The 18,568-nt window shown below is 41.9% G+C and overlaps 1 protein-coding gene across 6 annotated transcripts in view; it reads left to right on the forward strand.

Moving 5' to 3' along the window:
- The first annotated feature begins 577 nt into the window (after window positions 1-577).
- Nmdar2 (glutamate ionotropic receptor NMDA type subunit 2) overlaps window positions 578-18,568 on the forward strand; it is a 30,112-nt gene continuing 12,121 nt past the window's right edge. For 2 of the 6 annotated variants that reach the window (XM_020951782.2, XM_020951785.2), the window contains exons 1-2: window positions 578-994; window positions 7,961-8,712. In XM_020951782.2, the coding sequence (XP_020807441.2) occupies window positions 8,172-8,712 (541 nt within the window). In that variant the 5' untranslated portion in view covers window positions 578-994; window positions 7,961-8,171. Of the gene's footprint in view, window positions 995-2,962; window positions 7,775-7,818; window positions 8,713-18,568 lie in introns of those variants that run through there. The other 4 variants (XM_086827500.1, XM_086827501.1, XM_086827502.1 and 1 more) reach the window with 3 other exon arrangements.

The raw sequence follows: 18,568 nt of genomic DNA on the forward strand, positions 1-18,568 counted from the left end.
TATTTAATGAACTATTTTAAAGCAGCAACCTTTTTGAGCTAAACATAGGTTTTTATACATTTTTCTTCCAACCAGAATATTATAACATTATATTATTTTAATAACTATTATTATTTTAAATGGAAATAATGTATAATATTTAAAGCTAAAATTACTCTTTTAAGACATTTCTGTTTTAACCAGAACTTGTTGAGAATTCCTGTTTGGCTCTCAGGGACTCTCTGAACCAGGTGGCAACTCTGTAGCTTGGGTTTGGCAGGACATCAAGAGAGGCAGAGAGCATACAGAGGCTCTCTCTCTCTCTCTCAGTACGAGAGCAAAATATTACGTATACGCAAGAAGGAGGGCGTGTTACAGGCGTTGCGTCAAAGCGAAAGCCGAAAGGAAACGAAACCGAAACCAAGTCCAGTTCCTCCGCTTCCCTCTCCCTCTCTCTCTCCCTCTTCCTCCCTCTCTCTCTCCCTTTCTCTCTCTCTCCCTGTCTCTCCCTCTCTCTGTCTCTCTACCACTGACTGTGTGTGACATTGACAATGCTCTCCCAGCCACCCTCCGCAGGACATCTTCCTCTCCATGTGTCGTAATCGCTTCGGCTCGTCCTCGTGGCTCGGATGCTGAGCCTGGACCATGATGACTGGGGACTGTGCCTCTTCCCGGGCTTTATGGGGCTTCAGTGCCATTCGGTGGCTCGTCGCATTCAGTCCGCAAGAGAGCGCGCTCCACTCCGCTCCGAATCGGAAAACGAATTGAAACCGAAAGGACCGACACCAAAGTCGATCGGCTGAGCCTCAAGTTGAGCTCGGAGCAAAACGTTGCTGCCGTTGGTAGGGTTTTGAGCTCGGCTTGGAAGGAACCCAGGCCAGGGAAGTGGATGCGGAACGTGGACAGGGATCGATCGCTATTGGACACGCTGACGGACTGACCGACTGACCGACCAACCGACCGACTGACTGACTGACCAAGCTCCCCCGAGCTCCTCCCAAATGTGGATGTAAACGTAAGCCAAGGACCTGCCCTAGAGCTTTGTTTTATAACAAAAAAAAAAGCAAAACAGCAAATAGCAATAGCGGCGGCAAATAACAAATACGATACAAATACAATAATACCAAAAATACAAAAAAATGCAAAAACAGGACACCGCAGGATAACGCAGCGTTAGAGCGGGAAAGAGAGCCAGCGAAAAAAAAAGGAAAATGAACTTTTTGTTCGTGGCTTTCTTTTTGTTTCCCTTTCTTTTTTTTTTTTTGGGCGTGTATAAATGTGTGTGTGAGTGTCCTGTATGTGTGTGTGCGTGTCCTGTCTGCGTGTGTGTGTGCGTGTGTGTGTGTCCTGTCTGTGTGCTTGTGTGTGAGGAGGCTGCGTCGTCATCGTACCGTTGTCGCTGTATTGGTGGCCCTGTGTGTCGTCGTGTCTTTGCATTTTTGGGTGTGGACTTGTTTCATGTTTCAACGTTCAGCATCAAAACTTTGCTCGCTAAGTAGCAGCCACAGAGAGAAAAATAAAGCACACAGAAAAAATACAAAATAAAAAAAACCAAGTACGCAGAAAGAAAAAACCAACTAATTTTGTGAGTGAAAAAAAAAGCAAAGAAAAAGTGCCTTAAAATATATATAGAAAATACCTACAAGAAAAGCTGCTGCCATTTGCTGTTGCTCTTTATTTTGTTTTTGTTCAAGTGTGTGTGTGTACGAGTAGGATGTGTGTGTGTGTGTAAATGTGGGTGTGTGTGGGCCAATACACAACCAGCAAAAAACAACTATAACAACAACAACAACAACAACAACTATAACAACAAAATCAACAACGCAAAACAATGGCAAAAGTGCATGAAAAGTGCCGAAGGAAAGCAACGCGAAAGCAAAACAAAGGCCCCTCATTTCCACTCCCTCGGCAACCATGGCCCCTGCGACACATTTTAATTAAGAGGCCATCCCCCTGCCCCCTGCCCCCTGCCTCCTCCCTCTCTCTACACCCCCATCATTCACTTCGTATATAAAAAAGAAAACCCCCCTTTAACACCCTCCCCAACGTCGCCCCAAGTTTCGAGATTTTTACTATTATGAAATTTGCACTAATTCGAGGCGAAAGCAAAGCAGCCTTGGCAGCGTGGCATGGAAGGAAAGCCTTTCCTTTCCTTCTCTTCCGACTCCAGGTTTTCCTCTCTGTCTCATATAATCAAAATAGGATACCAAGCTTTAGACATGATTTATCTAAGACATTATTAGCTAGAATTTCCAAACAGGGGATAGTTTTAGCTACAATCTAATAAATAAACCTTAAAGTCTATTATTATGTTTGGTTTCTGTCAAGAGATCTAAAATCACTGAAGATTCATGAAGAGGTTCTTCTAAAACAGACTTGTATCTTTTATTTATTTAGTAATATTAATAACAACACCAACAAAATTCCACATGAACTATCACAATCAATAGAAGATAAGACTTTTCTCACACAACTTTTGATTGCTGGCAAAGTTTTAAAATATAGAAATTGATTTTCTTGAAGTCGTGTTTGTTTTTCATCAAGAAACTAACGCCAAAAGTTTTCAAATAGATAAACAAAAAGTTCCTTAATCAATAAACAATAACAAAACAACGCATAGTTAACACAACAAATAACAGTTATAAAAACCAACACCAAAAAACTCACTTTTAAACACAACAACAAACCAGCAGTACAACAACACAGCATTACAACCACTCTTTAATAAATACAACACAACACCAACAACTCTTTAATAAATACAACACAACACCAACAACTCTTTAATAAATACAACACAACACCAACAACTCTTTAATAAATGCAACACAAAAACAACAACCACAATAATAACAACAACAACAACAATAATAATAACAACATCTCAACAACCAACAACTAAACACCACAACAACACAAAAAACCAACAATTAAGAACACAACAAGCTGGAAACAACTCAGTGAGGACCTAGAGAGAACTTTTGGCTAAAACACAAAAACCAATATACACTTTTTTTGGCCAGTGCACCATGGGCAAAATGAAGGAAATTTGGTGTTGGTGGAAAGAATACTTAAATAGAAAAAATCCTTAACAAATATAATCCTTAAAATATATTTAAATGAGCAGGAAATAAGGAAACCCTATAGATAGCAACTAAAGTAAGAGTTTTCAGTGGAAATTTATCTAATATTTTTCAAATTTTCTAACTCGCCATCAAGAAAACCTGGAAAATGAAGCAAATTGACTTTATAAATATTATAAATAATAATTCAAAAACTAAATGTAATCATAAATTTCGCTTATGTCACCCACGGTGGCAGTGACAAACTGCAGCAGTAGTCGGTAGTCGACGTTTGCTGCAAGGAGAGTCCTGTTGCGAGAGTCCTCTTGCTCGTCCTGTTCCTTGCCACTGCAGCCTGGCTGATGTCCCGGTGTGTGTATGTGTGTGTGTCGGTGTGTGTTTCGAGGGGATTTGCATTCGGTTAAACTTTTTGGGGGGCAGCAAAAGCAAACTTTTGTTTGTCTGTTGTTTTGGCGGCACAACACGCCGTAAACAGGACGCTTTCGCGGCTGCTGCGGGTGCACTGAGTCTGATCTAATGAATTAGGTGCCAGCCAGGACCAAGGACCAAGGAGGAGACAGAGAGAGAGAGAGGGAGAGGGAGAGAGCGAGAAAGATGTGAAGGGGCAGAGAAAATGCCATCAGTGTCAGAGAGATAACACGCGGCAATTTTTCACGCCCCAAAAGGAAGGCGGGTGTATGAGGGGAAATGGTTGGGAAATGGCTGGGAAATGTCGCGTTTGTAGCCAGGACGAAGCCAGGACTGGCTCTGGGTTCTGATGTCGGTCGACGCACTGTCAAATTAGACAGCGTTTTCACCAGCTTCCGAAAAAGCTAACCAAACAAGGACTCTTTTGGCGTCCCCCCCGTGATAAAGCACGACCAAAAAAAAAAGGACCAAAGTGGAAGCTCAAACAAATAAATAAATAGATTGCATTTGGTGGGCGTGGTCAGAGAGAGCAAGAGGAGAAGCAGAAGAAGATGAAGAAAAAAAAAGTAAATAACTGTCAAAAAGAAAGGGGTTCGCCAGGATGCTGAAAAAGGAGATGGTGGAGAATATGGGAAAGGGTGTGACTGGTGTCTGTCTCGGCCCGTGTCCTTGTCCCTGTTAGGAATGTGCCAAGTCTGATATTATAAATAGAGAAACATATCTATCTTAACAATTAATGATGTTTGATTAATCGTAATTGATATTTAATGTTGCTTAATTAATTGTAATTGATAAAAGATAATAGATATTATCAAAACATTTATAAAAAATGTTACCATAAGTCATTTATCACCTATTTTAATGGTTTTGATCTAAGAAACTAAATAAAATATCAATATATTATCCAGATATCAGCTTCTATAGCTATATTTGGATATTTTCTGTCATCTCTAGTCTGGAAATAAAAGTAAAAGCCAAGTAAATACAACTTGAGCCCAAGGATGTCCGACAAAAGTCATAAACACAACAGGATGAACATAAGCTGAAGCAGGACGAAAGGCAGATGATGATGATAATGCCATTGTAGTAGGCACACAACAACAACAACATCACCAACAATAACAACAACAAATACAACAACAACATCACCAACAATAACAACAACAACATCACCAACAACATCACCAACAACAACAGCAAACATTTTCAATCAAAAGTTTAATACGCCGTGAATTCATTACACGTCCGATGAATGACGACGTATAACTCTCTCTCCCCCCCAAACCCCCCCTAGGCTGTTGTTGTTATTTTTGGTTTTCTTCTCTGTTATTTCTCATACAAGATACAATTTATTGCCGGCCATGTCATGTACCCCACAAAAAAAAAAGGACGAAACACATGTAGACACAGGGAACACACACACTCATAGAGAGAGAAGCAGAAGAAGCAGACATTTTACGGCTAAGCACACGCACACGAAGCCAAAAATAAGGGAGAAGGATACAGGAGGAGGACACAGGACAAGGAATCCTAGTCCTAGTCCCAAGACCCAGACCAGAGCCCATGACCTTCGGCGTCTTTGGCGGCCATTGCATGTGAGCATCAGAAGAAGGAGCGGCAGCAGAAGGAGCATCATTCCAGCCTGCTTTTGTATCTCTCCTGGTTACATGGGGGGAGGGGGTGATGGTGGTCCTGCTCCTTTTACTCCTGCGGACAAGTAATCACTCTTTTGCTGCCGCTGCCATGCTTATTGACAGGCCGACAGGCGGCAGTTAAGTGTCAAAATACAGTTTAAGCCAAAAGACCAGGGGGTGGCTAGGGGAGAGGGTAGGAAGGGTGTAGTGGGTGTAGCACAGGAGGGGGTTTCCTAGGATAGGGTCGTCAGACAACCGACAAATTATAAGCCCAAAAAAGCAGCTTCTGCGGAGCCACGAACTGCGCGAGAAAGCACGAAAGATGAAGTCTCAAGAGCGGGAGCAGGAGCAACTTTTGCTGACGCAGGAGCCCAGGACTTTCCTCCCAACCCCCCATTACCCATTCCCTAGAATAGGAGAGGCGGAGGGAATTGTGTATATTCGATGATGACACGAGGCCGCAGCAGGCGACGCCCAAAGCCAAAGCCAAAGCCAAAACCAAAGCCAGAGCTATAGCCTTCATACACCGAGAGAAAAGGAATTTACGAGAGAAATCCAGTTTCTGGGAAAGAAAAGGAATTTACGAGAAAATGAAAGTTTCGGGGAAAGAAAAAGAAATTTCGAGAGAAAGCAGGTTTCAGGGAAAGTAAGGAAAGTTAAATAGATTTACTATAGATTGTTAATTAATTAATTAATTAATTATTAAAACCATCAACTTAAATCGATTTATAGATTATTTTAGCAAAACCCAGAGTTTTATAAAGTCTAATTTGAGGTTTTAAATATTATACTGTTCCAGCCTTTTGTGATTTTTCAATGTCCAAAGAAATGTCTAAAGGAAAGGAAACTAATTTAGGAAGCTGAAGTTTATATACTCTTAAAACTTGCATTTTAATTATAGTATTTTATCAAAAATCAATCAAAACTAAACTTGCTTCTTACTCAAATTATAATAGCCTGCAAGGGTACAAGTACACCTATGCGTATACGTAATTTTTTTGGGACTTTGGAATTTCTGAAATAAAATGTAAATCCAAATGGAAGAAAATAAATTATATGATCAAATACGAAATCGGTCTTAACTAGGCTTAAAAAATGAATATATTGAACTCATAATTATCAAAGTTTAAAAATCTCATAACTCAGCCAATAAATTATTAATTTTAATTCGGAAACCATTCCTATGCTAATATTTATCAGCTTTATAAATCTGCATACTCAATTTAAAATGTTAGTATTTTCCAATTTTTACCAATTTTTGCTAATTTTAACGATGTAACCCCTTATAAAATTTTCAAAATTTTGAAAAAATTAAATTTTTTCTCGGACATAGCTAGTTTGAATCGCCTGTTGATGCTGATCAAGAATATATATGCTTTATAGGGTCGGAAACGATTCCTTCTTTGCTTTATAAGATAATACTTATAAGATAATACTGTAATACTATGCCAGGATTTAAAAAGAATAGGAGGTATGGAAATACTGAAACTTTAATTTCTTTCGGTGTAGCCACATCTAAGGCAACCAAACAATGCCGGGGAAAAACAGGATGAGATACAGGGAAACTACCAGCAGCCGCAATATGTGCGGATATTAATGATGATGACTATCATAAAGGAGCTGGAAGGAGGAGCTGGAAGGAGGAGCTGGAAGGAGGGGCTGGAAGGAGGGGCTTGTACAACCATATAGCTTGGAGCGTGGGTCGACTATCTGGTTCCAGCCACACCCTGGTTATATCCTGCGCCTGATACCCGATGCCCTTCTAGTTTTGCTTTCAATTCCTGATTTCTGATTTCTGTTTCCGCTACCTCCCTCCCTCCCTCTCTCTCTCTCTCTTTCTCTCTCTCTCTCTCTCTCTCACTCTCTCTTTCTCTCTCTCTCTCTCTCTGCTGTATCTGGGCTCTGTTTTACTGCTGTTTGCCGGCGAAAAACATTCAAAATTCAAAGTGAAAATTTCACGAGCAATTACCGCATTCCCTGCGGGATGCCAGCAGGCGCACACCCTTCCTTTTCAGTGTGTGTGTGTGTGTGTGTGTGTGTGTGTGTGTGTGTGTGTGTGTGTGTGTGTGGCAAAGTGTGTGTGTGTGTAGCTGCGATTATGCGGACCAATGTCGCATTTAATTTATGTAGAAAGCCAGGCGGCGCAACGCTCAAATTGAATCCCCGAATTTGAATCACTGAAATACCCTAATCTAGTAGGAGGATGTATATCGAGAAGATATAATAATAATTCATATATCTTATAACAAATATTATAGACTTTGATAATCAATAGATCATATAACCCATAGGTAGATGCTTACTTACTTTACATTTGAATTTATTTATAGATTTTCTTCTAAAGCTATTTCTGTTTTTAATTTCCAATTCATTTTAATCTTATTTTCGTTTTAAATTTCAAGTATTTGAGTAAGAGAAAAACCTGCTCTCCATTCATGGAAATAACAAAAGGGAAACAACACTCTTCTCTGGGGCGGCATCCTAAGGGAGGGGGAGGAGGCAAAGTCCTCGCACAGTTCCATGCTATTCCGGCCATAACAAATTAGTAGCGGAAACGGAAATGGCGGAAAACGTCAACGACGAGTGTTGCCAATGCAGGCAGATGTTGCCATTGCCGCACGAGTGGCAGCGCCAGAGTGGGGTGTGTAAGGGAAGAGGTGTGTGAGAAGAGTGTGTGTGAGGAGTGTGAGAGGTGTGTGTGAGGAGTGTGAGAGGTGTGTGTGAGGAGTGTGAGAGGTGTGTGAAGTGTATAAGGTGTGTGTGAGTGTGTGTGGACCCCCTTCAGATATACGTACGTACATTCAACACTAACAAGTACTCCTCGTTTTGTGCCATTTTACCGACGTTTAAATTTAGTAGCAACCAATACAAGCTCAATAACTCCCCACAAGGGGGGAAGGGGAAGAACAGGATCAGGCATCAAGGACAGCAGGATAACCAAAGAGAGAGAGAGCACACACTCAATAATAATCCATCCAGGCAGATGCAATAGGTCAACAGGAGCAGGAGAAGGAGTCGCAGGAGTCGCAGGAGTTGCCAGAGTCCGAGAGCCTCTCGAGCCAAAACCATGATGCCCAGTCGCGTCAAACTGAAATGCGAATGGAGGTGTTGCACCGAACAGACGAGGAGGAGGCACCAACAATACCACCATAATAGTAGTTGTAGTGGGAACATCACTTGGAACACTGCCAGCAGCCAACAACAGAAACAGAAACAGAAACAAAAGCACAATAGCAATAGCAATAGCCACAAACACACAAGATCCTTCCCTCAATCACCGCCTCTATCAATCACGCTCAATGCCCATGCCCTGCTCCTTTTGGTGGTCCTGCTCGGTGTCCTGATCCTGGATAGCTGCCATGGCCTCCGGCTGACCAATGGTGGCAGCAGTCTCAGTAAAAGCGCCGCCGCCAACAAGGAGCAACTCAACATTGGCCTGATAGCACCGCACACGAACTTTGGAAAGCGAGAGTATCTGCGGAGCATCAATAATGCCGTCACAGGACTAACCAAGACACGTGGAGCCAAGCTGACCTTCCTCAAGGACTACTCCTTTGAGCAGAAGAACATACACTTTGATATGATGTCCCTGACACCGAGTCCCACAGGTGAGTTGTGGTTCTTATCTTTGTTAATTGTTTATTTTTACTCGTTAAGAGTTAGTTGCTTACTGCATTTAGAGCTTAAATCTTTAGGTTTCGCTTTCTCCTTTATCAGTACTTGGTAATTGTTAATCGCTAATTCCTACTCCCTACTAGCTAATCACTTATCACTAATCATAAATCAATTGTACGCTTGATTAAATGGATTTTGCAATGAATATCCTAGGAGGTCCTGCCATTGCAAAGGTGAAACTCATTGGTAGAGAAATCTCTCTCGCTGGCCTGGTCTCGCTCGTTCACAAGGGTCAAGAGGTCGCGACACCTGGCCGGCACCTGCTCTCTTAATTGCGTACGCACCTTTAATGGCCGTTCATTTTGAGCTACTTAAGCGCTTAAACTCCCTCCTTTTTGGACCACCCACGGCGATGCAATAAAAGCGGCCATGAAAGCGAACGAAAATGAAAATGAAAATGAAAATGAGAGAATGGGGGGGGAAAAGCGAAGGAAAAATGCTTAATGCTTAATGCAAAGGCGGTGGACATAAATAAATGTCCTGTCCATTCCTGGACTGTAATTAAGCGCCGGCGACAGAGTTGTCAACGGGCCTGACAGGGTTGCCAGGCTGCATTCTAAAGCACTGATTGAGGGTTGTCGAGTGTGCCAATTGTGATTCCCTATGCCGTTTTGCAAGAGCAAAATTGCATTTCAAGCATTGCCCTGGGTTGCATTCACTTGGCACAAACATTCACAAAACTTGCTCGAGCAAAAAAACGAAACGGAAAAAACCCCATAAAAAAAGGAAAAGCAAGGAGGAAAAGACTGATTGCTCCAGAACCTAGGGGCCATATTGAAATTTTATGTTGCATTTCCACAATTTTTTTTGCTGGCTAAATTGATAAAGCAAATAGCGGAGTCGACGAAACGAATTTCCAATGATGTTTAAATGTTTATTATGGCCAGGACCCAGGCAGGACCTTGAGTGGGAGAGAAAAGCCTGGGCGATGTGTGGCACGCAAATTACAACACATAACAAACAAAGTCTGTCTGTCTCTGTCGAGTGGCAGTCTGTGGGGAATTTATAATGGATTTTCCTACATATATACACACACACACACTTATAGCCCAGGGTGGGGGGTGGGCGAAAACATGGGGAAAATTCTGTTCAGTTGTTCAGACGATTGTTATTTCTCCTCGAATGCTGAACAATGAGCGGTCCTGAATGGTGTTTGCCTTGATTTTTCCCCCTCCCAACAACAAACTTTGAATTTCTTTCACTAGAAATCGAGAGAGAGAGAGAGAAAATGAGATCCTGGCCAATCCTGGGCCATAGTTTTGCCCTCCTTTTGTCGTGTAATAATCGCAAGGATATGGAAATTGAATTCGATTCTGCGGTCTTCACTCTTGATCCTTCAGCAAGGAGTACAGCCAACACTCCAGCTCATCCTTTTCTCCATCCCTGCTCCCTTCAGTTGATGATTTTGTGTCAAAGTAATTTCATATGAAATTGTATTACTTTAACCTCCCAGACACAACAAACGATTACCGAGAAAGAGAGGCAGGCAGGCTGGCTGGCTGGCAGGACTCCTGAGCTCGTGTGCCCCGCCGCTTGCCCCTTTTTTTCCTTCTCCTAAAAACCATCAACTTTGATGGCCTGATTATCGAGTTTGCCTCATTTGCGGCGTTGGAAAGTGGTCCGAAATTGGCGTTGGGTTAAAGTGGCGGACAATCACCTCAGCGGATGATGGGTCCCCCAAGCCAATGTCTTCATACAAGGGGTTAAAGCCCATTGTTTTTTAGGAGTATACTTGTACCCAGGGCGAGTTCTATATAATTGCAGTGTAATAACACTTAGTAGAGGACCAGAGAGTATACATAGATATTTATAACAAGGACCTTACTATATCTTACAGACTGAGGTACTTGAGATTATAAATAAATAAGGCGAAGAAGACGATTATCTAGTTTAGGTTTAAATTGTTATTAAATTGTTAGGCATTATTGTTATTATGGCACAAGGAATATATGGTGTTGTGAGACTGTCAACAGACTTTGGCTATATTAAAGAACTTAAAATGTTTTTCGGCATTATCTTGGGTCTTTATATATATTGTATATATTGTAGTACTTTTTCTGTAAAAACTATACTATACTATACTATAACGCATTTCTTTCAAGAATACCTAAAATATGTGTATTCAAGGTATTTTATATCAATATTTTTTATATACTCATTATATATATTTTATATACTCATTAAGGGAAATTCCAAGTTTTTCAAATATTATAACTAAGCCAAAAACGCATTAATTTCAATTCGGAAAGCGGCCGTATGTTAATTTTTAGCAGGTCAACAAAACTGCATACTTCATTTAAAATGTGATTTTTTGGCCGATTTTTTCAAATTTTCATGATGTAACCCCTTTCCTTTTTTCCGAAAAATGGGAAATTTCGAAAAAAAAAAATTTCGGCCGGAGATGGCTTAAAAGATCCGCCTGTTGATGCTGATCAAGAAAATATATGATTTATAGGGTCGGAAATGACTCCTTCACTTTCTTTTAAGCTTCTGACTGAAGGTCCATTACCATTTTTGTACCGAAATTAACAATATTTTTACATGAAATTTTTCGACAAATCAAAATTTAAAAATCTCATAACTCAGCCAAAAATGCATTATTTCCAATTCGGAAACCTTTCTTATGTTAGTTTTTATCAGCTTTATAGATCTGCATACTCAATTAAAAATGGGAAAATTTTCAAATTTTTTGTCAATTTTTACGATGTAACCCCTTAAAAAATTTTCAAAAATTTTGAAAAAATTAAATTTTTGTGGAACATAGCGAGATCGACTCAGCTGTTAATGCTGATCAAGAATATACATAGTTTATAGGGTCTGAAATGATTCCTTCATTGCTTTTCAAGCTTTTGACTGAAATTATAATACCCTGAAAAGATACAACAAAATTTTTAAATCTAAAGTAATTCCTATTACACCTTTTGAAAATGAAAACAAATTACAAATTAATTTCTTTAAAATATTCCCATTATATTATTTTTAGGGGGCGAGTCAATATTTATATATATCAAACATTCGATTGTTGGCCTTGATGTGCCACCAAGAAGATTTTAAATAAAAGCATTATTGTTATTCTAAATCGATTTTAATATTACCTTTATGTGTTAATTTTTTGGTAATATCAAAGATGAAATATATCATAACTTAGTCAAAAATGCATTAATTTTAGTTCGGAAACCATTGTTATGCTAGTTTTTATCAGCTTTATAAATCTGCATACTCATTTTAAAATGTTAAATTTTCAAATTTTTTTGTCAATTTTAACGATGTAACCCCTTACAAAATTTTCAAAAATTTTGAAAAAATTAAATTTTTATGGGAGATAGCTATATCGATTCCCCTGTTGATGCTGATCAAGAATATACACAGTTTATAGGGTCGTAAATGATTTCTTCACTCAGTTACTAGCTTCTGACTAAAATAGTTATACCCTGCAAAAGAGTATATAAAAAAAACCCACTCAATCTGAAAATACTTGTTAATGGTCATCTGTCAGAGAGGCCCTGGTAAACTGTCATTCCTGTCCACACTGGAGTTTCTCTCCCCCCCCCCCCTTATTATCCTGGAACCGCTCTGCCATGATGTACACAAGGACATGGACATGGACATGGACATGAACATGAACATGTGTGATGGCCAATGTAATCCGTTATCCGTTACCAACAAACCGATTTCCATGAACCCAAAGCAAAAGCTTGCCTGTCTAATTTGCATTAATTGCTGGATAATCAAGTGTTCAGGTTGTGCGTGTGTGTTATTTATCGGTTATAAGCTATTGAAAGTGGATTGTAATATTTCTATTCCAAAAGAGAGATGGCTTTAAGGGCCACTTGAGGCATACGTGGCGTATACGCAATGCGAGTGTCAAGGAGCAGATGAATGATGGAATGATTCCAAGCAGAACTTGGCTTTCACTCTCTCCTCTCTCTCTCTCCCTGTATTGGTTGCCACTTTGCTAAATGACATTTTAAGTTTGAATCGAACTCCCGGCAACCGAGGACTTGGTCCATATATCACTCCATTGTCAGTGGCCGGACAACTGGGATCCCTGGGCAGCCGTAAGTCATTTTTCTTCTTTCATAGCAAACTGGGAGCCCAGCCTAGACCCCTCTCCCCTTAACATCAGCAGGAGGGGTAGGAGAAGGACTAGGAGAAGGAGAAGTAGCAGAAGCTGCATTGATTCCATGTCCTACATCCTTTATTATTAGCCATTGAACCCGCGATTAACATCCGGTGCATGGTCCATGGTCGTTGTCGTTAACCTTGTTTACACCTTGTCTACATGCGGCTACCTGGAAGTCCTTTTGCTCCTGCTCCTGCTGCTCTTTCTCCTAGTGCTGCATCAACCACCGGAAGCTATCTCGCATTAATAAGCTGTTGAAGCCTGCTCGTGTCCTTTCCGTGTCCTGTCCTGTTCTGCTCCTGTCCCTGTTCCTTTTCCCTGTCCTCTCCCTGTCCTGTTGGTAACTGCAAGCGCTTTCTACACCTGCCAGATCCAGTCTGTGTCCAGTGTCCAGTGTCCAGTGGCCAGTGGTGTCCTAATGGTGTTACAGTGCAGCTCCTCTTCTCCTGTCTGCCTCATCCTCCTCCTGGGGAGCTCTCGCCCGCCCTCTTGCCTGACTGGACCCTATTTATTGGCAACGTGCAAATATTCAGCCGCAGCTGCCATTGGCCGTAAATTGATTCTCCAAAGGCTCCTTGCTGCCTGCCTTTTTTTTCTTTTTTTCTCCTTTTGCATCCTTAATTTCCCGCCATGCCGGACGTGCGTGGCCAAGGGCAAGCCACTGGTGTGTGTCCTGCTGGCGAAACAAGCCCCAAACAAATGGTTGTCGGAGAAAAAGAACAACTATATATATATATATATATGTATATGTAAAGAAATAAAAAATGAAAGGAAAAAAAAGGAGGCCCCAGGACAATGGCAGGCCAAGATGACTTACTCTGCCTGAGCTTAGAAAATATCCTTGCAAGTGTATTTTATACCCTGCCTTTCTTTCAGTTCACACACACACATACACACAGAGATTTCATTTTACTTTTCCTTTTGCCCTAGTCCCTGGCCCAAATCAAACCCAAGTCCAAGCCCACTAATTGGCGCCGCCTTGGAGTCAGTGCCAGGTCAAGAATAGCCCTCGGGCTTAGTTGTCTTGTCCCTAGTCCCTGTTGCCTTGGTCCTGCTACATGCTCGTCGGGCCTGGGGATAGACTTTTGAACTTGAACAAGGGACAAAGGGGAGCGTGCTGGAAAGCGACTTGCCTTTGGGGCCATGCGGTTGATCCTTTGGACTGGGAGGAGCTGTGGAGTTTTCGTTTTTTGTGTTTGGTTTCGGGTTACAAACTATGAACTGCGCTTAAGTCTGTTGACATCGCACACATGCCTGCGGTGACAGTGCCGACAAACAGATGCGATGGCAGAGAGATCCTGGTATCCGAATTGCCTGATTATATACGCTCGGTTGGTAATGATGGGCCAGCACTACTCTAGACTCTCACAAAACCACGCCTAATGGCCCCAACTGGCCAAGTGGTGTTGCGGTTGTGGGTACACACACTCTCTCGCTCTCGCTCTCTCTCTCTGTGTGTTAAGTTTGATTCTAGGGAAAGTTTCAGGAGGAGCAACCTCTTCTTCAAGGCTCTCAGGTTGTCGAGGAGCTGAAACCCAAAACCCCGAAGAAGGTGGAGGCTATGAACTACTTTGTCGCATCACTTTGCCGCATCACTTTGCACCAAAGTTTCACCTTCGGTGTGACGCGTCCTTGAGTCATTGCGGAGGACACAACCCCTGAACCCCTTTCTTCTCTTAGCTGCCTTCCGTCTTCATGAATCAGTTTTAATTCGATGCTAACAACAGCGTTGGAATTTTGACAACGCGGCAAAGGAAAGCAGCTCGAAGGCAGCACTACCAAGGCACACATGGTGTGTTCGCTTGAATCCCTACCGGGAGACAGTGCAAAAATCATCTGGCAACACTTTGATATTCGATAAGATGTTTTTTGTTTTTTTTTTTTGGGGCATCGTCGTCCTGGCCACACCCACTCTCTGCCATCCAGCAGCGCTCCTGTCATTTTGTCGTCATGCGGATTTCGGTTGCTCTCATGTAAGTGGGAGAGCCAGCAGCAGCAGGATGAGAATGGGGTGTTGTGGGTGGGGGGTTGTATATCAGGGTTGCGGGTTCCGGGTTGGGGGTTGAGGGGTGGTGCTCCCAGTGACGTCAAGTTATAAAATATGCGCCAAGTTGCCATCGCCCAGTCTCCTTGGGTTTTTAGTTTGGCTTTCCTTCAGCTTCCTTTAGTTCCTTGCTGCTTTCTGATGCCTGTTCCTGCTTCTGCTTTTGCTTTCTTCCTGCTGCTGCTGCTGCTGTTTTGCTCCTTGTTCTGTACTCCTCTTGCTGTTGCTTCTATCCTGGGCATACGCATGGCATTTCCTTTTTTTATTGGCATTTGCCACGCCCCTGTCAGATCCTGTGTGCGTGTGCGTATGTCAGTTTCTTCCTTTTTTTTGGGGGGGGGTTTGGCATGCGAATGCCATTCTGTCCAGCTCTCAAAAACAGGGAAAAACTCTAAAATGTTAGACTCCCTGGGTTTGTTATTTCTATTTCAATTTGTAGAATAAATATATATATAAACAAGAAAGAAAGCTAACTTCGGCACGCCGAAGTTTATATACCCTTGCAGATAGAACTTCTATGAATAGGAATCCATACAATATAAATTATATATATTTGTGTTAAAAAACAATGAATAATAATACCTGCTTTCATTTCATTCACCTATACATATTATATTTGCAGTTTTACATTCACAGATTTGCATTTTTCCTCTACATCAAACGATCGTTTGTATGGCACCTATAAGATATAGTCGTTCGATTTTCATAAAATTTGACAAAAAATTTAAGACTAATATAAAATAGCTATACCTTAAATTTGATGAAAATCAGCTGAAAACTAAAAAAGTTATAAATTTAATTGTATTAATTTCTCGATCGTTCCTATGGGAGCTATATGATATATTGGTCTGATTTTCATAAAATTTTACACAAAATTGTAGAGTATAGTAAAATGGCTATATCTTAAATTTGATCCAATTCTATTGAAAACTGAAAAAGTTAAAAATTTTTTTGTAAAAATTTTACGATCATTCCTATGGCAGCTATATGATATAGTCGTCCGATCCGGCCCGTTCCGACATATATACGAGTGAGAGTATATAGAAGGCTAACTATAAAGTTTCATTCAGATAGCTTCAAAACTGAGAGACTAGTTTGCGTAGAAACGGACAGACGGACAGACGGACAGACGGACAGAAGGACAGACGGACAGACGGACAGACGGACAGACGGACAGACGGACATGGCTAGATCGACTCGGCTGTTGATCCTGATCAAGAATATATATACTTTATATAGTCGGAGGTGCCTCCTTCACTGCGTTGCAAACTTCTGACTGAAATTATAATACCCTGCAAGGGTATAAAAAAATCTGCTGGAATCTGCTCTGAAAATAATTCTCTTGGAAAAGTTTCTTCAAGCTTGACTTTACTAGATCAAAAATATCCTTCTTCTATCCTTGCTTATCAGTTGAGAATCCTTTTAACCCCAGAACTTACTAAGTCGCAATATTCTGTTAAACATGGTTGGACAGAATGGATATGACTAGTTAATACCATGTTGCAATTAGAGAAGAGTAGTAACCAGACCAGAAACCAGATTCAAATCCAGGAGTAGTGCTTAATCGTTTGGAATTATCGCAGCAAATGTTTAATTGTGTGCAAGGAAAGCGAACTTTTTCCCTCCCAAATCGATTGATTTGTGATTGTGTGATGCGGGTGTCCTGGTTTCACAGGACCTAGCCCGCATCCTCTGAGTATATAGCTCTGAATTATCGAATGTGCTGGGACAGCAGCTGTGACTCCTAATTGTGCTTTATGCTCCTTGGTAAGGGAAGGAGTCGCTCCAGACTTGCACTTAGAGTGTGACACAGTCGTGTGTCTCCATCTCCTGTCGTGCTGCTCCTCTTTTTCCCTATCCTTTGCCCCATCCTTTTTCCTATCCTTTTCTCCATCCTTTTCCCTATCCTTTTACCCTTTCCCTTCACACCCCGTCAGCGCTTTTTCCGCTTGCCTGACTGCCTGCCTGGCGCATAATGTAAAAAGTTTGCACCGCCCCCCCCAGGACACACATACGCGGTGGCAAACCAGGAGGAGAAGGACATGGAGGTGGTTCCATCATCACCCTGCACTCTATCACTTGCATTGTTGGCAACTTGTGATAACTTGCGATAAAAACGAAGGCAATTGAATGATGCTTAAATGAAATTAATGGATGTTATAATAAGTTGACAGAGGCAACCTCCGGCTGCTGCTGCCTCTCCTCCTAGTGGCTGTCAGAGAGCGAGGACGAATGCGAAGGGACTCAGGACTCAGGACTCAGGACTCAAGACTCAGGACTCAAGACTCAAAGGCACAGCTGACAGCTGTCAGCTGACTTTGGCTCCTGCTCTCACTCTCTCTCTAAGAACTCGCTCCTCCTGACAACAATAACAAAATATTGTTCCTGCTTTTAGTCCTTTTTGGCAGTTAAATTCCCGGCCAGAAGCCGGGGGGCCGGAGGCCTCTGTGTGTCAAAATTCAATTTGCACATTACAAAAAGCCTGCAAAAGCTGCTCTGCCACCAGGACTCGACTCACTTCCGGGAGTCCTTCGGGGAACGTTCCTTCCCTGCCCTTCCTACCCTCCAAATAAAAAAAACCTTGATGAATTGCCGCTCACATTACCTGCCACATTACGCACCTTTTACAGGACGTTGGTTAATCCCAAAGTCCCAGGACGACAGGAACCAGACAGACAGACACTTGATAATGCAATTACACTGTTTCTTAATGCACGCAATTAAATTTCTAAATGGGGGGAATCAAAAATGTTGCTGCCATTCCAAAAATGAAATTAAATTTTGAGCGGGACGAAGTCCTAATTCCGTTAAGTGAATTTCTATTCTCGTTTAAATGCGAACAAAAGGTTGCTTTCCGCATTCCAAAGGACCTTTTCGTCCAAAGTCCATCAATCCAACCATCCATCCATCCATCTATCCATCTATCGATCCATCATCTGGAGGCGTGTGCTTTCTCTGGGCCTATAGATCTCTCTGTGGCTAGGACATGGAAATGGAAATGGAAATGGGTAATTGAATGCAGGCGCGGTCGAGGCGGTTGAGGGGGAAAATTAGCAGGACCCAGGACCCTAGCTCTAGCTCCAGTTTCTTCCTCCCCCATCTCATCGCTGTGTGGAATGCAGAGAGCAGAAGTAAAGTGATGAAAAAGTTAATTAAACTTTTTGATGAGATTTCACATTTTGCCAAAGCATTGACAGGACTACACCACCCCTCCCCCACCCGAACGACGCCTCTGATAAAACCCCGACAACCAGCACGTCCCTATGACTTGACAATGTCTTGTCATCGATTCCCTATTCGCCTGAGAAGGCAAAACTTACCAAATTATCTTTTGGTCATTGGGTGAACAATGCTGTCATCGATTTGCGAATAGAGTAGTCATGGCATCCACAACTGCACCCAGCTTCTGTGCTAATCTCCTGCTCCTACTCCGAGATTGCATGTGAATTATTTACGTACCTGCCAGGACGACCATCCGAAGTAGGTCAATTAGCGAGTAGGCCTCCGCGGTGATGGCCTCCCTCTAGGGGAACCAAATCGTAAAACAAGTTCGGAAGGTGGCTAATCTGCCATTAATTGCCACACATCTGTACACAAGACACGCACGAGCTGAGATTGGGAC

The sequence above is a fragment of the Drosophila serrata genome, unplaced genomic scaffold (genome assembly GCF_035046125.1).
Source record: "Drosophila serrata isolate PLE 108 unplaced genomic scaffold, ASM3504612v1 contig_176, whole genome shotgun sequence".
NCBI lineage: Eukaryota > Metazoa > Arthropoda > Insecta > Diptera > Drosophilidae > Drosophila > Drosophila serrata.